General features: G+C 40.7%; 1 protein-coding gene across 3 annotated transcripts in view; it reads left to right on the plus strand.

Annotated features, from left to right (window-relative positions):
- The first annotated feature begins 92 nt into the window (after window positions 1–92).
- Window positions 93–25,465, plus strand: part of SLAIN1 (SLAIN motif family member 1) — a 52,820-nt gene continuing 27,447 nt past the window's right edge. The window contains exons 1-2 of one of the 3 annotated variants that reach the window (XM_065862562.2): window positions 93–966; window positions 4,229–4,368. In XM_065862562.2, the coding sequence (XP_065718634.2) occupies window positions 479–966; window positions 4,229–4,368 (628 nt within the window). In that variant the 5' untranslated portion in view covers window positions 93–478. Of the gene's footprint in view, window positions 967–2,913; window positions 3,127–4,228; window positions 4,369–25,465 lie in introns of those variants that run through there. The other 2 variants (XM_065862326.2, XM_071806476.1) reach the window with 2 other exon arrangements.

Below are 25,465 nucleotides of genomic sequence, written 5' to 3' on the forward strand. Positions count from 1 at the left end.
ACTTTCAATCTGCATAATTACAACCCTGACACCACCAAGCTCTAATTACACGGCTCACGAGGGGAGCGGCGTCCTGGGCCAGATCCAACCCGCGGGTGGGGCACCTTTGTTTAAAGACCCGCGCTGAGGGGGCCCCCCTGCCTCCGGGGTTACCCGCGGAGATCCCCTCCGAGGCGGCCCCCGCCGCCCCTTCCCCTGGGCGGATGGCGGGAGAGTCGGGCGGCTCTTTGTTCCCGCCGTCTGCGTGTGCGCGGCGCTCCGGCTGCCGGAGTGGGAGGGGATCCCACCCGCGTCCTCGCCGCCGCTGACGGGAGACGCTGAGCGCGGCGGTGGAGAGGGGGCGGGCAGCGCAGCGCAGCGCAGGGCCGGGCCGGGGCCCTAGCGCGGCGAGCACCGCGCCCCAGCGCTCCCGCCTCCCGGGCGCTGCCCTCCGGCGGCGCGGCGGAGCAGGTGCCGGCGGCGGCGGGTCGCGGGCAGGATGGAGGCTGCCTTGCTGAAACCGGCGATGATGGCGGAGGTGAAAGGGAGCGGCGCCGGCCCCTCCGTGAGCGCCGAGCTGGAGGTGAAGAAGCTGCAGGAGCTGGTGCGGAAGCTGGAGAAACAGAACGAGCAGCTCCGGAGCCGCGCCGCCGCCGCCGCGGTAGCCGCCGGGCCGCCCAGCCCGCACCTGCTGCTGGCCCCGCCACCGGCCACCGGCGGGTTGCGCCCCGCCAGCCCACCCTCCGTGGCGGGCGGCGGGGCCGCGCCGTGCATGCCCAGCCCGGTGCCCACCCTGCTGTGTGCCGCCGCGCTGGGCCCGCCGGAGCCCCTCGCCTATTTCAAGCCCTCGCCCGGCCCGCCGGCGACCGGTGGCGGGGGACAAGAAGCCGGCGGAGGCGGCGGTCCGGGGGCGGCGGCCACGGTGCTGGACGAGGTGGCGGTGCTGGAGCTGGAGGACGGCTGCTGCGGACAGGACGAGGATACATGGTACATGCGGCTCGGCCCTGCCCCTGCACCCGCTGCGCCCCCCGGCCCCAGGTGTCCTTCTCCCCCCGAGTTCCTGGCCAGGCTGGCGGTGGCCGCTGCCTCCCGCAGCGCTCACCCCGCTGATGCTCTGCAGGCTCTGATTAGCATTAGCCCCCAAATCCACTTGATCTCGTTCTGCTTAAACTTAAATCTGCCTTTTTTTTTTTCTTTTTTTTTCCTAAAACCTGTCATCAGTACGGTTAACCCCACCGACCAAAGGGGGCTGTGTCCGGGTTGGGGCTTTGGTGGGGGCTTTACCCCCCTCGGCGGGGGATTTGTGCTCGTTTTCCTCTTTGAGGAAGATCGTCTATCTTCAATTTCAGGTCTCAGCCTAGTTTCAGCCTCCTGTTTACATAAGGAATTAAAAATAGCGGAATTGTTCCGGGAAACCCTTTCTCTAAGTAGCGCTGCCTCCCCATCCTAAAATCTCTGCCCAATTGTCTCCCATCTTCAGGGATTTGGGAGGGCTTTTGTCTTTTAGACATTGATCTAAATGGTTGGTTGTGTATCTTAAGCGCTCATGTAGCTCGAAAGGCACGGCTGGGTGCTGGGAAATTGAATAAAGCAGAAATGAATAGCAGGCGAATAAAGCAGAAAATAAAAACGACCTAGAGGGATGTTTATGCTCACTTAGGAAGAGATAGAAGGGGAAATTATAGACTGAGGATATAAATAAATGAGCCTGGTGCCTCAAAACTTGTCTCATCAACGTGGAAGAACATCGTAGAGACTCTCCAAATACTGTGTGAATCACTGACTGTGTAACTATGTTAAACATAATTGATGTTTAGTTGTTTTAAAGTGTCAGTAGTAGAATATGTAGTATGTATATTTAAATAAGTGATTTAAATATCTGTCAAGGCTTCAGTGTAGGGTTTTTATGTGGTTAGTTTTTAGACTGAGCTGAAGTTTACATCAGCTCAGGATAAAATACAGTATAATGCAACTGAGGTGCATTTAAACATCCTGATTTTGGTAGCAAACAAAATGACATAAATATAATTAATATTTAGTGAATGTTGGCTGTGTGTGCTTCATGCTATAAATAATACCATGCTGCAGTTTTGAAAATTTTCTTTTGAGAATCATCAAGAAATTGTATGGAAATCTTTGCCAGTGTTGTTTCATTATATGCAGCACTAGCCTGCGTGAGGCTGTTCTGGAGTAGTCAATACTGACTTGAATCAAATTTTACCTCGATCTTAACCCCTAACTATCCATCACATTAAGGAATATCAAATTTGTTTGATCCCATCCTGTTAAACAAAATGTTTTCCTTGTTTATATTTCGGGGCAATACAAAGCATGTTTTTGAGTGCCTCAGTATAGTTTCCTATTTGCTTTGCGCCCTGGAAGCAATCCTAAATGCTTCTTGGGGACCAAAACTTGCTTTCATGTTACACAGATATGTGTCCACAGAAGAATTTCCTGACAGGTATTTGTTAACAAATTTATTCCACTAAGAGTGAGTTGTTTTAGCTGTTGAATGTATTTGGTTCAAGGCTGAATCTCCATCCTTGTCCATGAAAGGTCAGCTGTGTGATGCCAGCTGCTTGGGGCTTTTTTGTAATGTCAGTCTTCAAAGTAGACTGTTATCTGGAAAGTCGAAGACCAGTCCGTATCTTAGTTGTTGATTAGTAATTTTAGGCCTTCAATACCTTTGCTTTTTTTTGTTCTTTATCTGCAGTTACCAAAAAAAAAAAAAAAAAAAAAGGTAGAATTAGCATCTTTGCAGACAAATCAGATCTCTTTTGGCTGTTCAGCTTTTTACACAAATGTCTGATCACTGAGAATGATCAGTCACATGTTCAGCTTCTAAAGCACTTCTGCAGGTTAGCAGGAAAGCTGAAAGATTTTCCTTTTTTTTTTCCTTGTGTTTTTTCTCAGTATTGTTTTTTTAATGTGTAGCCAGGCACTGCAGGAAGTCAGGGGAAATGAGTCCCCTCCTCAGAGAAAATCAATAGTTGATGTCTGCTGGGATTGCCATGAGAGACGGCAGTCGCCACGAAGATATTTACTCCTTGTGAGCTGGCTAGAAAGTGCTGATTGACTTCATGGGGGTAATAAGAAGCATGGAGCAGACATTGGGATACCACTCCTCTCAGGGGACTTGAGTAGCTGGTGAGTCAACACCTTGAGGGTGAGAAGCTATTACCTGGTCCCCTGAGGAGCTCAATCTTTTTTTTTTTTTTTTACTTTTTTTTTTTTTTTTTTTTTTTACTGTTTTTGCCTTTTGCACCCCCTGTGTGGACTCCAGATTCCTTTGCAGCCCATGGAGCGTTTTGCTGGTGCCTGAGAATCTCCCTGTGGCTGCCTGCAGCCTCATCCATCAGAAGTGGTCAGGCCAGGGAGCTGCGAGCCATCTCCGGTGGCCAAAAATAGTTCCCTTCCTGGGAGATCTGCGCCCTCCCAGGTGAACCGGTGTCTGCTTTTGTCCACTAATCTGCAAGGGCAACAGCAGTAACACAGATCCCAGATTTAAGAATTTTCCCATGAAATCAGCTTTTATACCTGGCTTCCTTATGTGCTTGACCATCTGATTAGTTGCTTACTGTTGTCTGAGAATAATGCATATACACTAGCTTTTCTTGCCTTTTTTTTTTTTTTCCTCTGCTGGAATTGAATATCTAAATTGGATCTTCATTGTTTCCCAGGAAATGTTGTCTAATCTTTACAAATCTGACTTGTACGACATTTGGTTCATCTGGGAGAAGACACTGTGTATAGAAAATGAATTATGATCAGCAATCTCACGAGCTGATTAAATTATTATAGGCAAAGGAGTGAAATAGATAACATTGAAATTGTGATTTACATGTAAAAACAAATACTGAAATTATCTAATCTCTGGTACAGGTAAATATAAAGGGGAAAACCGACAGCATCTTTGCTGTGTGTACAGCACTTAATGCACTTGAACTTTGGGGAGTGCTGAAATTCAGACAGTAGTAATGATGAAATGGAAACCTTTTATGAGAAATCTACTTCAACTTTGTTTTTGTGTGCCAGACCTATAGAGTTCATATTTTGGCACCTACTTTTCTGAGGAGGGAAGAAGAAAACTAATGTAAACTCTTCTACTTTGGAATACCTTTTGTTATTAGAATATAATATTCAAGGCTTTGCACTGTTCTAAATTTTTAGTGGGCAGGAAATTGAGAGTATAGAAATAAACTTTCAAGTATTGCATATCTTGCTGATATTTGTGTGGTTTTTGGTTAAGGTTGTACATCTTGCCTACCAAGACTCTCACTCCTCAAGAGAAATCACTGAGTCCTCTGCAGTGGTGCAGGCGTGTGCTGGATAATCCAAGTCCTGAGATAGAGGCTGCAAAACGTTCCCTGTGCTTTAGATTGGAACAAGGTAATCTTATTATTTGAATTTCTTTACTAGTAAGTTAGGATTTTTGGTGTGGCAGCTCATATTTGTTGTTTTCCAGAATTTAGCAAGCTTTACAAATGGCAGGCATGCATGCCTGCCTATGTATGCGTCTTCTTCCACTACATAAATGCTAACAATTGCTTCTTTAGGTTTTTTTTCTGATCATGCATTTCTTAAAGTGTTCTTTTTTTTTTTTTTTTTCATCCCTTTCTTCCGCTGCATAACTTTTGTTTTTAAACCTGGCAGTTTTCATGCATTTCTTAAAATAGCAGACCTCTTGGCAAGAAAGCTTTGATGCTAGCTTTACTATTGGTATCTCTATTGAGATTTGAAAGACAGTGGTTTTGTTTTTGTTTTTTTAAAGCCAAAATTATCATGGTGCTATACATTTTTAAAGACTTATTTGTCCCTATCTAATGTAGTATCAGGACTTTGCTAATTATAGGACAGACCAAGAAGAGCTGTAACTTGACTGCTAGCACTGCTTTGTTGGGCTCTTAGTAGTCTCAAGTACTGGGATCGGTTTGATTGCAGTTTGGTGCCCATGAACTTGTAGAATTATATCTGGGTGTGCTGAATTTTTGTTCTAAGTAAATATCAGCCGGCATTATTTTTACTTTTTTACCATCTAGGGTCCCATTAAGATTGTACTAAGTGTTGTTGAAGAAAGTGGTTAAGGTAGGATATTATCTTAAGGTTCATAACTTGTTAGGAGAGAAGCAGCAAATGAACAATATAGGAAGATGACAAGAGAAGGAAATAAAGATGATGACATTATGAGCATATGCTTGTATAAGCCATCTACAGCCGTCATTAAGACAGACTGAGCATGTTCCTGTATGCTTTGGAGGATATAGGTAGCTGTGGATTAGTCCTATCCAAAATCAGGCATTTAACTGAATCAGTCTCTGAAGGCATCTGTCTCTTTGCACTTATAAAAGATCCTACAGTGGTTATTGTCCTAGCAATATTCAATTGAACTCATTTACTTAAAGTTAGGTGGGCCAAACTATGGTTCCTGTGTTTGGGATCTTTCTACTTAGCTTTGGGGTAGAATTTGGCTCACGGTTCCAACACCCGAGTTCAGGTGTCTGTAGTGTGAGCTGAGTGTCCATGCTTGGCGCTCAATGGGAGTTTTGACCACACAGTCAGAGGAATGTGGGGAGCTCCTCAGGTGATGAGGTGTATGTGTTGGCCTTAGGATGAAGTCAGTAGCTCTCCAAGACCACTGATGGTAATGGGAGCTTGGCACTGAACTCCAATCTGGTCACCTGAAGTAGGTGTAGGTGTAGGTCTGGTGTAGGGCATCCCCAGTCTGGGGCTGAATCCCAGTGTAGAAGCTCCATTTAGATTACCCCACACAAGCATCTAGTGCCTTTTGGGGTGGCCTCAGTTACCCTAGCTGACCTCCAACTTCCACTCAGGATGGACACAGATCCTGTGCCTTATCTGCTGTTCCTCTGATGATACCTTGGCCTCCCACGGGCCTCTCAGATGGGCTAGTGCATCTAGGTGTGGGCAACTCAATCAAGTCCATAATGTGTGTGTAGAAAGAAACCAGAGGAGTGTGTGACCTGTTTTTACCTTTCAAGGTATTATTTAAATGTAATAGGCAATAAAGACATTAGAAAGGCAAATTTAGTCGTTCAAATTAAAGTCACTCTCTGGTTATCAATTCAATCTCTCTCTGTGCAGAAGTCACAGCAAGTGACATATGTCACAGAGTTAAGGTGACAATGAGTTGCTTTGATCCATATGTTCTATGTGAGGTTAATGGATTTCTTGGGCTCTATAGAAAGTTTCTGAGAAATTATATGCCACATACAAAGCCTGTTATAGGAGCAGTATGTTCAAGGAGGGAATGGATTTGTGGCAATGATGTTTCTACTGCAGCAATTCTGTGCTAAAATTGTTTTAAATAATTATCCAGTTAGACTTGATTAACTCTCATATTTCTAAAGATTTCCTTTTAATCACCTATATCTTTACAAATAATATGTAATAAGCAAATGTCATGTCTTATCCTGACTTTGTTGAAATTAGGTTCACAGTATTTATTTATTTCTCAGTTTTGAAACCAGATATGTGATTTTTGTAAGAATCTAATTATTCTGTTTTAAAATACAAGAAACTTTCTGTAATCTGACTTTCTTAGGATTTCTTTTGCAGTCTACTCTATCAATAAGTATATATGTATGAAGACATACACATGATTTTATTCTGATTTTGAAAGTGACTCAGTAAGAATGGCATTCTCCTCTGGTACTAAAGCTTCAAACTTTGTACTTGTAAGTTGAACAGCATTTTCACCCTTTAGCCATACACTTTGAAAGGGCATTTTAGAGGGGTTATTGAAATCTGGTCATGCCTTTTGTGTTTGCACTGAGTCGATGGTAACACTGATGTAGTTAAATGTTTTTTGACTAAACATTAAAAAACTCTTATAATGCGCCAAGCTGAGATTTCTGAAATTGCTTATAGATAGAATTCACTTCATAATTTTTACCATGGTACATCAGCCAAAAATAAATCCAGTTTAGAGTCTCGTAACTCTTTAGGCACTATAGTGCTCATACAAATAAAAAGCAGTAAAAATTGATTTTGGTCTGCAAAGTCAGCATATCTGAATAAGTGCACACAGAGAGAAGGGCTATGAGCCAAAAGGAGTAAAATTTTGCCAGGCTGTTTTTCTGACTTTTAACTAATTCTCATTCTCTTCTTAAGATTTCTACATCAGTGGTCATTTATTCCTGCTCATGTAAGTTTTCCTTATTACATTTTATCCTGATTTTCATAAAAGTATTCCTTTGATGCCTGAAATATGCCAGCATTAGGATAGCTCTTAACAGGGCTCACAGTGTTGTTGAGAGGCTTCTGGCAAAGCAATCCTAGGTGGTGAAATAATACAATGACTACTCGGTCTTCTAGACCAGAGAGTCACTCGAGGGATGCTAGTTTACTTTTCACTTCGTTGTGCGCACAAACTTGTTTCTTTTCTGGTAAAAATGTCTGCTTTAAGTATTTCATCTTGGCATAAGTCTTTAAGGGTATGAGCTACTGATGGTTGCCAGAAGGTGGTTCTTCTGTGAACCACTGTGAGAACTTGGAAAAGCTTCTCAACATTCCTCTGGTCTACCACAAAGTAGGTAAAGCTTATATCTAGTTCATAATGAGCTAGGCTTATTACAAACCCTATTTCTGTGGATTAAGCATGCTAGCTTTAAGGAGGATGAAAGTTAAATGTAACCTCCTATGAGGTTTTGGAACCGTTCCTGTTTTCCATGAGTAGTTCTAGTGTTGAGGTGATATTTGTTTGTGTGGGTTGGTTGATTTGTTTGGTTTTTTTTCCCCTTTGCGTCCTGACCTGGGTCACTTCTTTGTTTTTGCTCTGGTTTAGTCATCTTTTGTTTGAAACCTTTCTGCTTCATTTTGTTTACAGCAGTTCTGTATCTATTGTAGGGTCAGTTCATTCTCCATTTGTTTTTTAATCTTGCCGGCTATTCATTCAATACTTCATTAGATTCATTCATTCAATACTTCATTAGATTCATTCAAATCAATGAGGCCACATAACAGTCTTAATGGTGTGATGGAGCTGTTTCTGTATTTTCTTGGTAGTACTTGGAGATGTTGGGACTTGTCAGCATGCAGCCCAGTGAGCAGACATGTGATGTGTAAACTCGCTCGCTGGTGCAGATGGGTGTAACCCTTCTGAAATTGATGGGATGTTGTTGACTGACACGCTGGCTGAAGATGCTCTGTATAGCTTCACTCCTGTAAAATGCTCTGGAGCAGGCGGGTGGATAAACTGAGAAGTTAAGAGGCTTAGCAAGGAGCCAGTCTGTAGGAGCTCAGCTTTTATGCAGGGCTTCAAAGCATGTTTCATCTCCTTCAGCCTTCCAGACAGAAAACTCCTCTTTCATGGAGAATATGAAATATTGGCTAGATTCAGAGTTTGGCTTAGATGAGTCCTTATTCAGAAATGCTGCTTCAGATGTTTAAAAAGACTAAGCAACAGAAGTCTGTATGTAGGCATTGCACTTGGCTGCAGTAATTTATAGTTTTAAGATTAAACTCTCCTTTGTTTCTTAAAATGAGAAATGTGCTTCAGGATGAATGTTATTATGTCATCTGTGGATGATAATGTGTGTTGTGAAACAGACCGATCGTAGTTTCTCTCCAATTGCTTATGATTTCACAAACCCCAAGAATCTCATCAGTAATATTTTAGCCTTTTTTGTGCTGGATCCCTGTGTCACATGTCAATTAAGTTGGATGTCCAAACATACAACATGACTGGAAGTAGGAAAAAAAAAAAAAGATTTAATTTGACCGTACTGTATTTTTTTACCTGGAAAAAAAATATCTTAAGGCTGGTTATGCCTCAGACAGAAGGTTTTACCTGGATATGCAACTTGTTACTTAAACAGAAGGAGGTGAGGCTCTGTCCCATTCTTCTAATTCTCTTCCACTTCCCAAAGGTTTGTAGTGCAGTTCTTTAGTTTGAATTCATTAAGTTATAAAAGAACGTTTCATAAACTGTGAAGAATAGAATTGCTATCATAGGGAACTTCTATGCTGTACTCTGTTAACAGCAAAAGTGAACAGAAAATACTGTACATGGATGAAAGCTTTTGTTCTTTATGCTTGAGCTGGATCTGCACTGGTGCAAGGTGAGATTTTTTTTTTATTACTCTGAAATAGGTTTAAGTTTATTTGCTGTCCACTGATACATCCATATGTTGTGGCACTCAGGACTGAATAGATAAGATTTAATACAGTTTTCTCATCCTTATTTTTGTATGTAATAGAGATTGAAGTTTTATGTAAATTCTTCTGGGGTAGCAAATGATAACATGCTAAAGCTTGCAGGTGATTGAATTGTTGTTTCCATCATAAATAATAAAAGATCTAACATTCTAGAAGGAATGAAAGAAGTATCAAGACTGATTTGGTTCCTTTTTCTGCATGTTGCTGATATTAGTAAAAATAAGAAAGGGGGTGAGCAGCTATAATTCCTATCAGCACTTGAGCGCCTTTTGGGGAACAGGACATCTCAGAGGATGGGGTGCACAGCTGTCTTCTGCTGCAGTACAGGCTTAGTGCTTGGAGCACACATATACTTGCACTGGAGTTATTTCTTATTAGCTTTCATTTTTTTTACATAACCTGTTGCAACAGCTGCATGATTCCAAGCAGTTCTTAGAGATTTTGTAAATACTGGTATCACTGGATTTTCTAACACAGCTGCTGAGGATGATTTGTAGGTTTCAATTGGGAAAAACTCGTTTTTGATATTCTACTTAGAAGCATGTGCTTGCATTTCAAATAGAATATCTCTCTCTACCACTGGAACATTTTTACTCTGCAAGTACACTTCAAGACAGAAGTGTTTGATTGAAAACCCTTATGGCAAAAAATGCAGAGAAGATCAGACGCTTCACTTTTTATTAATTTCACAGATATCCCTTGTTGTTTTAATATGGGTCTTAGATATTACTTCTACTTTTTATTAAATTATAATATGCATGCTATTTAGGAATTTTATTTCATATTTGAGGATTGATTGTTGTACAGCTCATAATTAAATATTTTCTTAGAACTGACTTCTGGTTGTCGTCGTAATTACAATTACAAGAAGATGCTGAATGCTGAAGCTTGTAAAGGTTGGTAGAGAGGTAGTGTTGGATCTTACCTCAGTTGAGAAGATACCCATCCTGTTTTAGAGTAGAAGCATGTTATTAATCCATGCTAGCTACTGAGCTGGGATTATCAATTCATCATGAGTTGTTAAACAGCTAGAAACACTGTCAGATTTTACGTGAGGATTTCAGTAGGCTTACTTAAAGTAAAAATAATTCATGCTTGCAATGTAGGCTCAACGTCTGCAATGCAGCATATGGCTAAAAGCAATAGTAGTAGCATCAGCCCTGACAGTTACTTTAAAAATAGAGGCACAGTTAGTGTTATCCAGCAGAGTACTAATCACTGGTTTTGTTTCCAAAGTATGCAACTACTTTCCTGGATAGATATTGCAAAGAAACCTAGGTTTTGTTAATGGACTTAAAAGCTTTTCCTCTGAAGATACTTTTTCTATGGACAAGAGGATCTTTTCAAAACTGGGCTGTTCTGGAAGATGTAATTTCATTTTTGCTCATGATAGTCTACATGTCTTGCTTATTGTTTCCTGGTCCGCATGTTATTGTTATAGCTTTTGTCTTACATTCTGACTTTCTTTCACTGCCTGTTTTTGATGTCTGCAGAAGAGAGGCGGGAATAACATTTCAGAATGCAGACAAGCCTCCCCCATGTGGTTTATGGAGGTAGCACTGCTTCTTTACTAAAACATTATTTAGGTCTGTATTTTCACTTTCAGGGAGCACTTTGGATCTTTTTTTTGATAGCACTGCCATCTTTTGGGAAGCTGTTGTTCAGACTGTTTTGTGCCATGGCCCCTAAGTATCTTTTGGTTGGTTACTCCTGGGATATAGTCCACAGTCCTGTAGATGTGCCATACAGTTTTTTCTCCTTGGCAGCTGACCTCTCAGTCTAATAAATTAGGAATACTTTGTTGAATACTTTATGATTGAAATATTTGGCTACGAGATATTGTGGAAAACTGATACGGGATAAGAATTGATTTTGAAGTGATGTTGAACTGTTAGTTTAGATATTATTTATTTCGTTGTTTTATTTGTTTTATTTATTTTGTTGTTTACCACAGTTAAAAAATCATGTAAACCAAAACAGGAGAGATGGATTTTGACCATCTTTACCACTTCTACAATGTAAAGTACCTGAAAAGGGATTCTACCCATCTAGCTGAGCTGAGATTATATCTACCTTGTAACACCAGATAAATCGGTATGGTAATACTGTTTTGAGATAATTTTTAATTGAAAGCAGAAGCATGGAAGTACAGCTGATGGCTGAACATACTCAACCCTGTATGCTGCAGAGGGGCATTGCAAATGCATTCTGACTTGGAACAAATAAGTTTTCCCACCTTTGGAAAGAAATCCAGCTTCTTTTGTATTAATTTGTCTTCATCATGTAGTACCAGCATTGATCTTGCTACCTCTGCTCTATTAAATCAGGATGAGATGACTCGTACCTGGAAGTGCGCATTTCAAAAATGGTTACACATAGAGGTAAAGGTGGCTAACTTTGAAGATGTCCTCATGTAGTCAGATAAATTCCACTATAAGAGTCGATGAGTTGTATCCTCTGCTGCATAGGAGAGAAGGTCAGTTAATTTCTCGCTTAGTTTATCTGCAGCTGCAGGAGGATAGATTATTTCTGGCTAAGTATGGTCAGCGTTAGTAAATAGAGCGCTCTTGTAGTTGTTGGTACTAATAGTTATGTGATTAATTTAATCTAACATTAGTAATTAAAGTTAGATACCTAGGAAAAAAACAGAACAACAACCAAACAAAAGCTGTTTGTCTGTTGACTCTGAAAAAGCCAAAGGGGCAATTTGTCCCACCTGTCTTACTCCATCCATTCTTAAGCAGTTGTCTGAACTGAGTCTGGACATAGTAATTTCTCTCTACTAATTAGAAAGAAACCCTTGGGTAGTACTTAACATTGAAAGTAATTAGATGACAATATTCCTTTATAATTTTAACAAGTCGTAAATACCCTCTGCGTTTTGCAAGAACAGCATTGATGACTTTTGTTTAGAGATGGTTTCTCATTATCTCCTATTTCTTTAGTCACAGCACTTCGGACCTTACTCATAATCATTTGCTTTGACACCCAAGTTAACTGTCCAGAATGGGGATGAACAGGACAGTTAAAGTCTTTTTGTGTGTGTTTTCACATACTAGTAGCTGATCTGAATCAGTGACAGTTAGGCACAATTTTGTGCCAGAGTCCATAGACCGGTGAAGCAGTTTACCTAAACGCTATAGTATGTGTCTGTTGATCTTAACGGAGATATGTAGGGTATTGCTTTGTGTTGCATCTGAATCACTTAGGAAATCTTGGTGATTAATCTCCCCTGGAAAGACTTTGTGTGTCTTAGTTACCAGCACCAGACATAAAGCTGTTTCTGTTGTATCTGACTGTAAGTACCTTGTCCTTGGATCTCAGGGATTTATTATGTGAATAATGTGACCCAGATTTATTCCATTTAATTTTAGGCATGTGTCTGCTACACCTAATTTAACATCACAGTTACTTTGGCCATGATTCATTTATCTTAACAAAGGTGCTAAGTGTAATTTGACATGATTTCTGGTCTTTGAGATATCCAGATGGGTATGAAACAGGAGCTGTACAAGAGCCTCACTCATATAGACTAGCTGGAGCACCTCAAATGTCATTATATTATGATTTTAGACAACTGAATCATGCCCTTGCTGTTTTGTGCTGAAGAGTGGCCTCTTCTCCAGACTTTAGGTATTTAAATGAAGCTGTCTAAGCATATGAGGTATGTTTAGATTAGCCAAATCCAGTGGACTTCAAAGCACAAAGAATTACACCAATCCATTTCTCCAGAGCTGATTTTGTTGTAGTCCCAGACCCAGGAGATTCCTTCTCTCTGGTCCACTACATGTGAGGCTGCTGCAAGTCCCTATTCCCAGGTCTAGCCAGTTGTAAGGCTGAGCTGTGCTGGCAGATCTCACACCCACACTCGTACAAGCATGCGCACCCCATGTAGGTCTCTTTGGTACCTTCCCAGGCCTTACGATCCCTCCAATGTTGTACCCCAGACCTCCTCATCTGATAGCTGACCCCTCGATCCATCGTCACTGCCATATCTGACCCCCAAATCTCCACTCCTATTTGTTGGCTAGTCCGACTTGATGTTTGTTGGCATCTCATATGCATACTCATATGGGCCTCTGTTAGCTGGCTTAGACTCAAAGTCCCTCTAGTGCCAGGCCTGTAGCCCTCTAGCCGCTCGATAGCGGGTTCCCAGACCTCATGTCCTGCTTGCTCACTAGCCTGGTTTAAGTTTGCTGGAATCTCTCACACGCGTGTATGCATTTGCACATTCACACCCTTTGTGCAGAAAAATAGGAGAAGAGTTCAATAAGGGGTAGAAAGAGACTGATGAGGTACAGGGCTGGCTCACACCAGTGGCCTGACCAGCAGAGTTTTGGCATGTGGCTGGACCCTCTCATCCCCCTTCTCTCATTTCCCATGCATGTTCCTTACCTTCTCATCATGATTCCTCACTTTCTGTCCTTGTCTCCTGAGTAAACCACCTGTCACTAATTCCTACTCCCCATTGATCTCAGTTTTGCTACATCTATACCCAGATTTGGTATTTCTGGTACTGGTACTTAGGTCTTCTTGACCTTACATGGTGTCACAGATGGGCTTACCATGACACTGATGAGCAGGACTCTGCTCTCCAAAAAGTCCCTGATGTTCTCATTCAGCTGTTTCTCATGTAACTTCCCTCAGTACCCTGTGAGATCTGGCCATCCTTTGCAGCACAGTGGGTCACTTTTGACAACTTCACAGCCTGTTCCTTGTTACCTTGAGCAATGTCTTGTGTCTGGTGCAGCTACACTGATCTCCAGCCAAGGAGGACAAGCCATGTCCTGGCATACTTTCACACAAGAAGTATTTAAATTTCTGTTTTAGGCAACAGAAAGACAGGGCTAGGTTTGGTTGCCCATATATACAACACTGATGTAGCCTTTGAAATGTCCTCAGCAGATGTCTAAACAACATGAGATGCCTGTATGTAGGCAGCTGAGTTGAGCTGTACTTCTCCATTGACTATCAGAGCTTAGGAGCAAAACTTACTTGTGGGCATCATGGAATAGTAATAAATGCCTCAAACAATCCTATGAGAAAAAGTTGATTTCTTTTTCTTCTTAAAGATATGTGTGGTTTTGTGTCACATTTTTAAAAAAACATTGTTTTTATTTGCATTAACCTGTTCAATAATACAGGTATTATTACACAGGTGACTTTCATATGTAACTTGTTAATTTGAAGTAATTATTTAAGAGTTTTGGAAGGAAAATTTGTAATATTTTTTTAATTAATTCTGGATGTAGCTTCTGGCTATACCTTTTAAATTATTAGCAGGTTGGTGTATGGCTCTCAAGGTTTTTCTTGCATCATACTGCAGTATGTAGTCATTATTTTGTCTTTTCCATTTAGAATTGCTTTTTATATATGAAGAAATTCAACAGGTGCTTTTATGTTGATGCTATCATGTTATTGATACAAGAAGATAAGTCTTGCAAGATGACTTGCACTTGTAAATTTTTAGCACGTGAACAGACTCTAAGTAGCATTAACTGTTGGCCACTTCTTTTAAAGTCACTTGTAAGCCGTGTAAAGATTTGTGTCAGAAATCAAAGTGAGGTGTTGCGGTGAGGGGCTGCCATTCATTTTATCCTTCAGGAGTGGCCAGTATAATGTAATTCCAATTTCATTGGGCTCAAGTTACTACTACCATATAGGCTTAGTAAAAGAGTAGGATTGAGCATTAAGTCTCAAGAGTTTGCATCTGACTGGTAGCATATCTCCTTTTTTTTTTTTTTTTTTAATTAATATTTAAGAGTTACTTGGTGCTCGATGTGTTTGTGATTTTTGGCTTCAGGGAATTTTTTCTTCATAGCATGTCTTAAGTCTGTTATGGGTGCAGGGAAGGATTTTGTGGCCTATAATGTGTGGGTGTTAGCAATTTAGTCATGTTGTTTCCTGCAAATACAGAGGACTGGGTTTAGCATCCCCAACACCTTAAGGACTTTTCTTCCTAGAAGTCCGGCATACGCCTCAAGTAGCTCTGTGAAACTCTAGCAAAACTTCTCGATGTTCTTTATTCCTCCTTCCCAACCCATAGGAAAGGCAGGTGAGAGAGCGGTTTGTAAGCCGGCACAAAACAGGACAAGATGGAGTGATGGAGGGAATCATTGCTTTAGCCTGTTCATCTGTGGTGTCAACAGGTTTGTTGGTTTTTTTTTTGTTTGGTTGGTTGATTTTTTTTTTTTTTGTCATTTCCGCTTCATGCGTTGCAGTCATGTAGCCAATGTTAAGAGTGCCTTAATGTCTTTTGAAATGCTGGATGTGGACTTTACTGTCATCACAAATGGATCTTTAGTTATAAATAAATAAATATATAACAGTTTGTAAGTAGGCCCATATGTTCTTGTTGTGTTGAACTTAGTCCAAAAAATATTTTGTTATTTTTCGCTTATATGGGTGTTGATAAATCCGAGATAATTACTTGGAAGAAACAAAATGGGAATTATGGAGAAGCTTGAAGAAACCTCTCAAACATTGTTGTCCAAGGACATTTCTGCTTACTGTGGACATGACAGGTTCTGATGGTGGAAACCCTTTGTCCTGTTTTTGGCTGAGATAGAGTTAATTTTCTTTCTAGTAGCTGGTATAGTGCTGTGTTTTGGATATAGTGTGAGAATAATGTTGATAATACATCGATGTTTTGGTTGTTGCTGGGTAGTCAAGGACTTTTCAGCTTGCCATGCTGTGGCAGGGGCACAAGAGGTTGGGAGGGAGCACAGCCAGGACAGCTGACCCTACCTTGCCAAAGGGTGTTCCTTACCATATGGTGTCATGCTCAGTATATACACTGGAACTGGCCAGGGGGCAAATGCTGCTGCCTGGGAATGAGCAGATGATTGGTATCATGAGCAGTGAGCAATTGTATTGTGCATCACTTGTTCTGTATATTATTATTACTATTGTTATTATTATTATTATTATATTATCTCTTCCTTTGCTGTCTTATTAAAATTTTCTTATCTCAACCTAAGAGCGTTTTCTCCCTCTTCAGTTCTCTCCCCTTGCTATTGATTTGATTCTATCCCACTTGCTAGAGGAGGAGAGAGTGAGTGAGAAGCTGCATGGTCCTAGTCGCCAGTTGGGGTTAAACCATGATAGCTTAAAAGATCCTGTAGAGTGCCTCTGATCTTGAAAAGCAAGATATGGGCAGAAAGATATTACAGCAGTGAAAAAATTGTGTTGATGGTGCTTCTGCAACTTGTGTGCTTTGACTCTTGTCTCTTGTGCCATTTTCATGCTTTCCCTGTTGTATGGTACTCTTGGTTAATAATGTCATACTCCTCTCTTCTTGCAAACTTGTATCAACGTGACTTGTTTGTGAGGAGCGAGGATTGCCTCTTTGTTAAATGTTTGTACCATTCTTGTTGCAGTGTAGGTACCTATGGGAGGTACTTGCAAGGTGAAGCTCTTGAGATGTCTGAAATCACCCCAGGGGAGCTTAAATTTAGGAATGTGCTTTGGGTTAGTGCCAGGAGAAACTGGTCTTTCTCTAGGGAGTCTGAAGAGATAGGTTTCTCTAGGTGAAAAATTGTAATTGCAGAACCCCTGACCCCCATGACAGTAATGATAATGGTATCTGTATCAAATATGTAGATGTCATTTTACCCATGTTTCTAGAAATAACTATGTGGTTAGTGCTTCTTAATATGACTCTTGCTTGGTGTTGAACCTTAATTCTACATGAGGATATGTATTCTGAATGCTTTGTTACAATTGACAGTCACTTATACCTCTACCAGAACTTTTTGTAATCCTAAACATTCAGGATTTTTTCCCCAGTTTGGCATTTTAGAAGCATGGAAAAGCTATTTTAAAGTTTCTTTTATTTTTGAAGGGGTTTGTATCTCTGCTTTGGGTAATTGTGTTAACACTTTCTCATATTAAGCACATAGCTGTGACACCTGCTATATTTATCCAGAAAGCCACAGGGGTCCTGGAGGGTAGTGCAGCTTTTGACCTCAATTTCAGCCTTTTAGCTTTTCCAGTCTGATTCAATATAGGCAGCAGGTATATGTGTGCAAAGAAAACAACATCTTGGAACAGGCTGTCAGAGTCAGAAGCTGTAGACAGAGAAGCTCCCTTGCAAAACCCTCTTGCCAGAGGTTTAACCTGTGAATGAAAATGGTGGGCAAATACAGTTTTAGGGGAAGCCAAAATGTGTTTATGGGCGTTTCTTGAATGTAGGGGAAATTTGTGACTAAATAGTAAGGTGAGAAAAAATGCAGTTTAGGGTTAACGTTTGAATTACTTAATCTTTTTCACATTATGATAAATTATCAAGAAAGTTATATCCAAGCAGACACACATTTGGATTCCATCTGGCATGCAATTATTATCCTATACTGTTAAGAGACAGTGGGAAATTGTCCTTCTACAAGTCTGTTATTTACAGAACAGGTTCCTTACCTGTTACACTTACCTCTGTTGCAGATGGTACTGTACAAAAGTAAAAAAGAGTTGAGCACGCTACCGTAAATTTTAAGAGATGTAATTATCTATATTTTTCTTGCATCCATCTGTTCTCCTGAGCAGAAAAATACAACTTTGGTTTGAATTTTTGCTAGCATATCTGGTTAGCTGTACAGTACTTCTCCACTTAGGAGAACTGCTATGCATCCTGTGTGGCATGTAGGAATGAAGTTCCCTCATTAACTGGAACAAAACCCTAGTTACGTTCTCTGAAATAGTAGATAAGTCTTTTTTTGTTGTTAGTTTGCTTTTCCTCTGGTCCAATAATAGACTAAAGAAATAGAACATCTTCAGCAGAAAAACATGAGAGCACCTTGTGTAGTAGCTGAGTTCTGATCTGCAAGGGGATTGAACTAATACCTGTTCTTTAAATCAAGCAGCAAAGGGTTAAATGGCCTTGCTCCTCATCCTAGAGGAATCCTCTAAGCCTGGACTTGCAGAGAAAAAGGATGAAGGTGTCCTTCATCTTCCTCTGTTTCGTGAATGGCGGCTGAGCCCCTCTTGAAATCTATATTAAAAAAATCTGGTTTATTCCCTAAAATAATCCTTGCAACACCTTTTTTTCTTTTTTTTCTAATTGTTTACACTGTGGTTGAATGTCTACCCTAATTATTACATATTTTTGAAGCATTTTAGTTGATGTGGGTTTTGTTTTGTTTTTCGTGGAACAACACTTTTACTACTGTCTCCTCCAGTCTTTTATTCAACTCCTGAGACCAAAGCTGCAGAAATTGAGCTGGTCCAACAGAGTTCTGTGGGACCGCTGTGCTCGCAATGACTCAGTCCCTGTACTGCATGCACAGGGAGATAAATACAATGGCACTGACAATACTAGACCTAGCAGGACAAAGACACAAAGACTGAAGACATCACAAAGCAGCTGTTGTTCTTTTAGGGTTGAAAACAGCATTTCCAAGAGTGGGCACACTGCTATCATTGGGGTTTTAAAAATGCCATTAGCAGTCTAATGTACAGTTGCAAGAGACTATGGAGACTTATTTCTGCACGAAAAAGCCCGTAATACATTAACTAGTTTTGAAAACAGGCCTCCTCAGACTGAAGTTAAGAAAATACGCAAGAGCTCTACTCTTTTGCTATGTAGAAAGCAGTTTGCTGACAAGATAAAAGCCTCTCACGTTCTTAGTAGTCTTGAAGGGTACACTTGTATTCAGAGCATATACAGTCACACAGAAGACCTCAACCCTCCCGGTTGTGTTATCAAAACAGACATAGACTGTAAGAGTTGATCCTGTCACTTCGATCGAACTTGAATAAATGTCACGATCCACCTCATATTTCAACTTGCAGGTCACATCTTCTCTAGCTACTATATATGTCTCTGCTTTTGTGTGTTAAACATGCTATAACTGCTTTCAAAGTGAGATTCATACTACTTTGTTAAAGCCATCTTAAACTTCAGGCTTGAAATCAAGGACTAGTTGAAAACCAGAGAAATTTCCAGGGCATGAGATCTGTCTTCCTCCAGTGACACGGAGAGACAGAGAGGAGCATAGTCAGTTTGATAGGACTGGATGTCAAATTCGAACCTTGAAAATTAGTTGAAGTGAATTGAGACCACAGAGTTCATTAAAGATGGAGGAGCTGCTGCATTTTGCAAAACAGTCTTCCTCCACTTCTCGTCTCCTTTGTGACTAAAATTCAGATTAGCTTCCTTACCGTAGCTTTTGTAAGAATTTTTCATCATCCAACAAAAGGAATTACCAGCCTTTACTTATGTTGTTAAACTGGAATTAATTCTGTTGAATGCAGGGCTTCCACCACTGTAAAATTAACATGAGGCAAGAATGAGGTGGAGTGTCTTCAGTCATATGGTAGGATGACAGATAACTAAATAAACAGTATTCAAAATAGTGTTATGATAACCTTTTGTAATTATATCCCATATACTAGATAGAAGTAATAGAAAAAAATAGAGTAGTAGAAATATAGTAAGTTTTGGATAAACATTTTTTTTCTCCTATTGAAACCACTGGAAGTCTTTAACTTTCTTGTGGTTTGTGCAGTGTCCTTATATTAGCTTCTTCAGGTATTTCTCCTACTAATAGTATACTTTTTGGGATGAACATCAAATAACTTTGAGAGAAATCTTCAGCTTTATGTTTAAGGTTAAAAATATAAGCTGAGATTCAGTGTTTATTTGTTCCCACATGACTGAAAATACAGTAAGTTCATGCTCTTGGTTGGACTGGCAGCAATAAGTACAAACTGTTGAAAACTCTGAAACTTGATTCCCCATATGCAGAGGCTTTGCCTGAAGAAGACTTGGCAAAACTTGCTTTGACACCACAGGTTTCTTCTGACACACATTACAGAACTAAATGTCGTATTCTTGCTATTGTACAAGTGTCAGGAAGGTCAGGTCTGTGCTGGAGACCTGAATGTAGCATAGTTTTGTTCATCAAAAATGTGAAAAGATGTGAATCCATGTCCTGCTTTGGCAGAAGTCCCTGGTATATACATATTTCCTTATATTGATAGAACTTATTTAGGTCATGGCAGTTCTTTTAGGGTGTTGACATACAGAACAACTTTCCTCAGTGGTATAAGAGTCATTACAGGTCCTACTATATCGTATTCACAAAATGTCCCTGCACCAATGGGCTTACTTGGTCTTCATTAAGTAATTAAAATAATCTGATGTATGTATGGAGTAGTCTGGTTTGGGGAAACAAGTAAGAGCGATGCCCAAGAAAGTTATTCTAAGAGTAGTTCAAGATGTAATCTGACACAGAACTGTCCAAAATGAATTTGTTTACCAACTCTTTCTGCAACTGAAAAAGGTTGTCACTGTGCATTCATGACTTCTACAAGGGTAGATGCATCCCCAGTGTGAACAGGGGACATGAAACTGCTTCTCCTTCCCCTTGGATGCTGAGGCAAACTTCACACATAACAGTGGCCCCAGGGGACAGAGCTGTGTGGCTGGGGAAGAGGATGACCTGTAACAAGAGTCACATACCCAGTATGTATACCAGATGGATTAGTAGCTTGAAAGCCTGCTCCTGAATAATAGATAACTCCATCCAGAAGAGTAACAGGCCAGATTTCCCTTAAGTCAACTTTATCACCAGATACTTTTTAGGATGATGAAGTGCACAGATTTATGATCATGGACCCATATTACAAGCAAACTACCCCCTGCAACATGCATTATTAAGTTTATATAATGTTACTAGGTTTCTCTCTTTGTTAATCCAGAATCTTGGGTAGTGAGGGTGGTGAGTTAGAGGGCTCAGCATGCCCCAAGGGACATGCTGGGGAAGGTTTATAGAGCTGCAGCTCCCCAGCTCCTTTCTGTGAAGTGAATTGCAGAGTCTCTCAAAATAGGATCTCAGGTAACTACTCTCTCTTTCAAAGTGGAATAACCAATCCTTGTGATTTTGTACTGGAACAGCAAGTGCTGCTTCTATGGCACAAGGAATTTCTGCCTTCTCTCCTGGTTAAGGTACTTTAATTAGCATTTTTGTTGAATATCTTGATTAGATTATGGGCCTGGCTTTAGACTCAAAACTTCCTTAACTTCTTTACAACAGACCTGAAACTTAGTGACATAATAACACATTTTATACAGAAATAGGAAATATTTACTCTGTATATTCTGGTCAGCAATCTATAGATGTATATAACCTTTGCACAGGGACAACATGTAAAATATAAACCCTGCAAACAACCTGATTTCAGGTGTGGTTGCCAAGACTGCACTTGGCTCTCCTCCGTGAGCTGTCTTGTTGATCCCATTACAGTTAAAACCACCTTTCATAAGAGGTGATGACAGTATCGTTGTTTTGAGTCAGAGAAAACAGTCTTAGGTCCTCCTGTTTTTGAATAGAACACAGAACTGTGGTGTTAATAATCTAGCAGACTAGCTGTTAAACTGCTGGTCACCAACACTTTCCTGTGTGAGAGCTGCATCCCAGGCAAGCATCTCTGATGAGGATGCTGCAAGCGTTGGATTATGGAGGCTGTGGAGGTGACTCCTGCAGCTGCATATGTTTGCTGCTGCTTATCTACAGACATTTCCTTGGCTCCTTTGGACCTAGAGAGAATATGCCCTGCTGCGCTGCAGAGCAAATATGTCCTCTGAATTGACACAGTGTGAGTTACCAGGCAGACCGAGGTTGTCAGGGCTCTGCAAGCAGTGAGCACTGAAGAATTGTCCTGAGATGCACTATAGACACAATATTTTTCAGACCTGGGAGATGCTTCAGACCTGAGAGCTGGAGTCTAACAAAAAAGACAAAAAGACATGTTGCAGTTAAAAATTCAGTTGATTGTGCTATTTTTGGGTTACTGGGACAAATGGAGTGTTTAAACCAGCATTGTATGATCACAAAACATGCTTTCCTCCGTACTCTTTGCAATTTTGCTGTATCACACTGTCACTGAAATATAAACAAAGCAGTTCTCAAAGGTAATAAATTCAAGAGGGAAAATAAAGTTGGGATGAGTTTCACAATGCTTATGCACCGAGTATGAGCTTTCTGATTTTGCTCACGATGGCGTTACAGAATATGAGTGTCTCTTTCTCAATGGTAATGTTAGAGTGCATGTAATCAGTGGTAGACTTGTGATTTATAAAGGAAAATGTAAACTATGTCACAAACAGTGCCAACTAAGATGTTTTCCCTTTGGATTAGCAGGCAGGGTTAAGCAGGTAGTGAGTAAAATGTGATTCACACTGATGATGATGCTCAAACAGTGTTACAGTGATACGTGTATGCTGATTTCTGACACAGCTCTGCTTATGTCTAATGCTTTTCCATGCTGTAGGCTGCAATAGCAATGTCTATGTGAGGAGAGCTGTTTCACACTAGAGGAGTCAAGCCACTGCTCATAAATTAGTACGGCGTGGAGCTTTCTGCAAGGTTATTTGAACTGTCTGAGACCAGATGAGTTACACCTGCCAGTTTGGGTGCAGTGAGCTGCTAGTGAAGCTATGCTTATTGTGGAAATGATGTTACTTCTCATGGTCCTACCATTCTCTAGGTAGATGTACCACCTTCCTTAGACCTTGCTCAGGGCTCTTAGACACTCTCCTCTGCTGTATGGTATAAACCTAGAAGTCTCTTGTGGATCCACTAAATTTGGGATAAGGTGGTCTTAGGTTGCCATGGTTGTCTTTTTCTCATCCCTTCGCATGGGAATGTAACCCACTTTCTCTTTGGCAGGAAAGTATCTCCTGTCCTAACGTAATTTGTGCCTACATTAATTGCTGACTGCTTCCTTGCCCATCTCAGTCAGAACATGCTGGGTGAGCTTAACCAGAGACCTAGTAAGCTACACTCAGAGCAGACTGAGGTAGGAGACCTGTCCAGCTGGCATGGTGGTAAGAGCTGGACTAAGATATTTCTGAAGGAAACCTGTTTGCTATGTATGTAAGGAATCAGTACCAGACATTGAGTTCACGTCATCTGCCTTCAGACACATCATGGAGTCTGTTCTCTGTCAAGTGTTTCTTTTGAAGGCAATGTTGGCTTCAGCAGCCCCGCCTTCCTGCTGTTTTCTGCTTCTCATTCTCTCCCTTGAATGCCCTGGTACAATTGGCCTCCATCCTCTCAAAAAAGGGAATAGAGGAACTCTTCCTTGTTTAAAAAAATAAATTAGCAAAAAGGTCTTGTTAGTACCGATAGGATAACTGGAATGATTTAGCGTGAAGTCTTGCAAGGGACAGTTGTGCTTGCTGGTACAGTGTAACAACACAGCCGAGAGGATGGAATGGGGAGGATTGGGGTAAAGCCTTAGTCTGTAGGAAGGTAGCAAAAGTTCTTCTTTCAAAGGGAACTGCTGCTGAGAAAGATGTTCAACATCAAAAATAGATGTTTCAGTAGGATGGATGCAAGCATTGCAATGCTCTAGCACTACGAAAGAGTTGTCTTTTTCAACTGCTGAGAAAAAAGGGAAGACAATGCGGTCTCTGAAATCTGTTTTTAAGCTCTGTTTATTGTTCTCTGTAGTGAATGTTGTCAGAGTGAATTTTGTTTGAATACAGACAGAGATCTGTATCCCAGCCAGTCACGCTGTGCTGTGTTTGTAGGCGGCACAGACAAACAAGCACAGCTCGTGGCCTTTTAAAGTGGAGGTGGGGTGAATTGTGCCCTGTCCTTTCCCTTTGGAGCGTGTTGCATCCCATGGTGACTAGATCAGCTATCAATGTCTATACATAAGAACATCTTTGTTGTGTCTGTGACATAGGCTTCTGCATCCAAAGGTACCATAAATAGATACTGGAAGACAGTGAGAATACAGGGAAATAGCATCCATACCAGCCCCAACACTCTCTCAGATGTTTTTCAGGTTCACGGACGGACCAAACCGGATGCAAGCTCTGATTTAGATGCAATTTATTAACCTCTGATGGATTCCTCTTCTGTGAATTTGTGTAGTCTTCCTGTGTAAAGTTTTGCATTCACAGTGCCTTTTGGTAAGAATTCCTTCTTTTGACAGGCTCCCAATTCCTTATTTGAAGGCTCCTAAAATTATGTAGGGTATACACTCTCCTTAATGAATGAAATGCTAATAGTTTGGCTGAAGAATCCGGGGCTATATATTTTGTTTCATGTTACCTTATATATTAAAATACAAGAATGAGTCTTCTGCTTCAAACTAGGTGAAATGTGAGAGCTTTGTATGCTCATGGGTTCTAGTTAAGAATCCACCAAATGGAATGAAAATGCATCAAACTGACACTTTGTATAAAATGATACTTGCTGAGTATGGAAGCTGGGAGGACAACAGACATTTGGGCCCTAGGTCAAGCTTAGGGCCTAATACTTTAGCATAATGTTTGGCCAATTTCCCAAGAAAGGGAAGCTGGGAAGGCAGGTTTGGCTATTACTAGTGCTCTGAAAATTTGCTTTTGGACCTCTGCATGCAGGGTGACTTTTGCACACAGGAAGAAAATGAATGCTGAGACAATTACATTTTTCACAAAGCCTCTGGGCTTGTCTCTTTATATGGTGGGCTGGTTTGCCTTAAAAAAAAAAAAAAGGCAAGTTAAACAAAACAAAACAAACCTGGACAAAACCAAAACCATGAAAAACCCCACCAAAAGCAGCCCTCCAAAGCATGTAGCTAACGTGCAGTGTAGTTTTTCATAGAAGTTTTGTTGGAGGTAACTCGTACCTCAATTCCATTTCATTCCTAGTCTTTTGAATACTTTGATGTCGTAAAATCATTTTTATGGCTCAGTTGGATCAGGACATACTGATTAGAGTCTCTGTCACACTGCATTTGCAAAGCAATGTTGTCATTTTTCCAGTATATAGTGTGTCCAAAGACAATTGTAAGGCCTGCCTTTCACTGAATTGTTAATACACTGAAATAGAGTAATTCTGCATTTATCTTGAAAAATATATAAATCTTCCCTGCTCACACTCATAGGTAGTCATTGGCACAACTGGAATTTGTCAAAGTGTGTCATTCCTGAATCTTAGATTTACATTTTTGTCACCAATTGCAGTATTCCAGCTGCCAGTGCTGATTGCATTGCTTTGCTATGCTAATTGGAAGTCCTAGAAACTACTGCAATTTAGATAGGCTTTATGATTGTACCTTTAAAAGGTTTGCAATTTTTTCTGGGGCACCTCTTGAGGTATATGAATTGTTTCGGTTCTATGCACCAAGCAGTTGTATATCAATACATACCAACTGAACTGCTTTCTCACTCCTCACTAGTATTAGATCCTTTTATATCCTTTTTCTAAAAGGACTTGCTTTATGTGAATGAATTGGGAAACTTTGTCAGGTACCCCCAGTTCTTACATGTTCTTAAAACTGAAGTTCTCACATACTGTTAAAAATAAGATTATTT

This window comes from Patagioenas fasciata, chromosome 1 (genome assembly GCF_037038585.1).
Source record: "Patagioenas fasciata isolate bPatFas1 chromosome 1, bPatFas1.hap1, whole genome shotgun sequence".
Lineage (NCBI taxonomy): Eukaryota > Metazoa > Chordata > Aves > Columbiformes > Columbidae > Patagioenas > Patagioenas fasciata.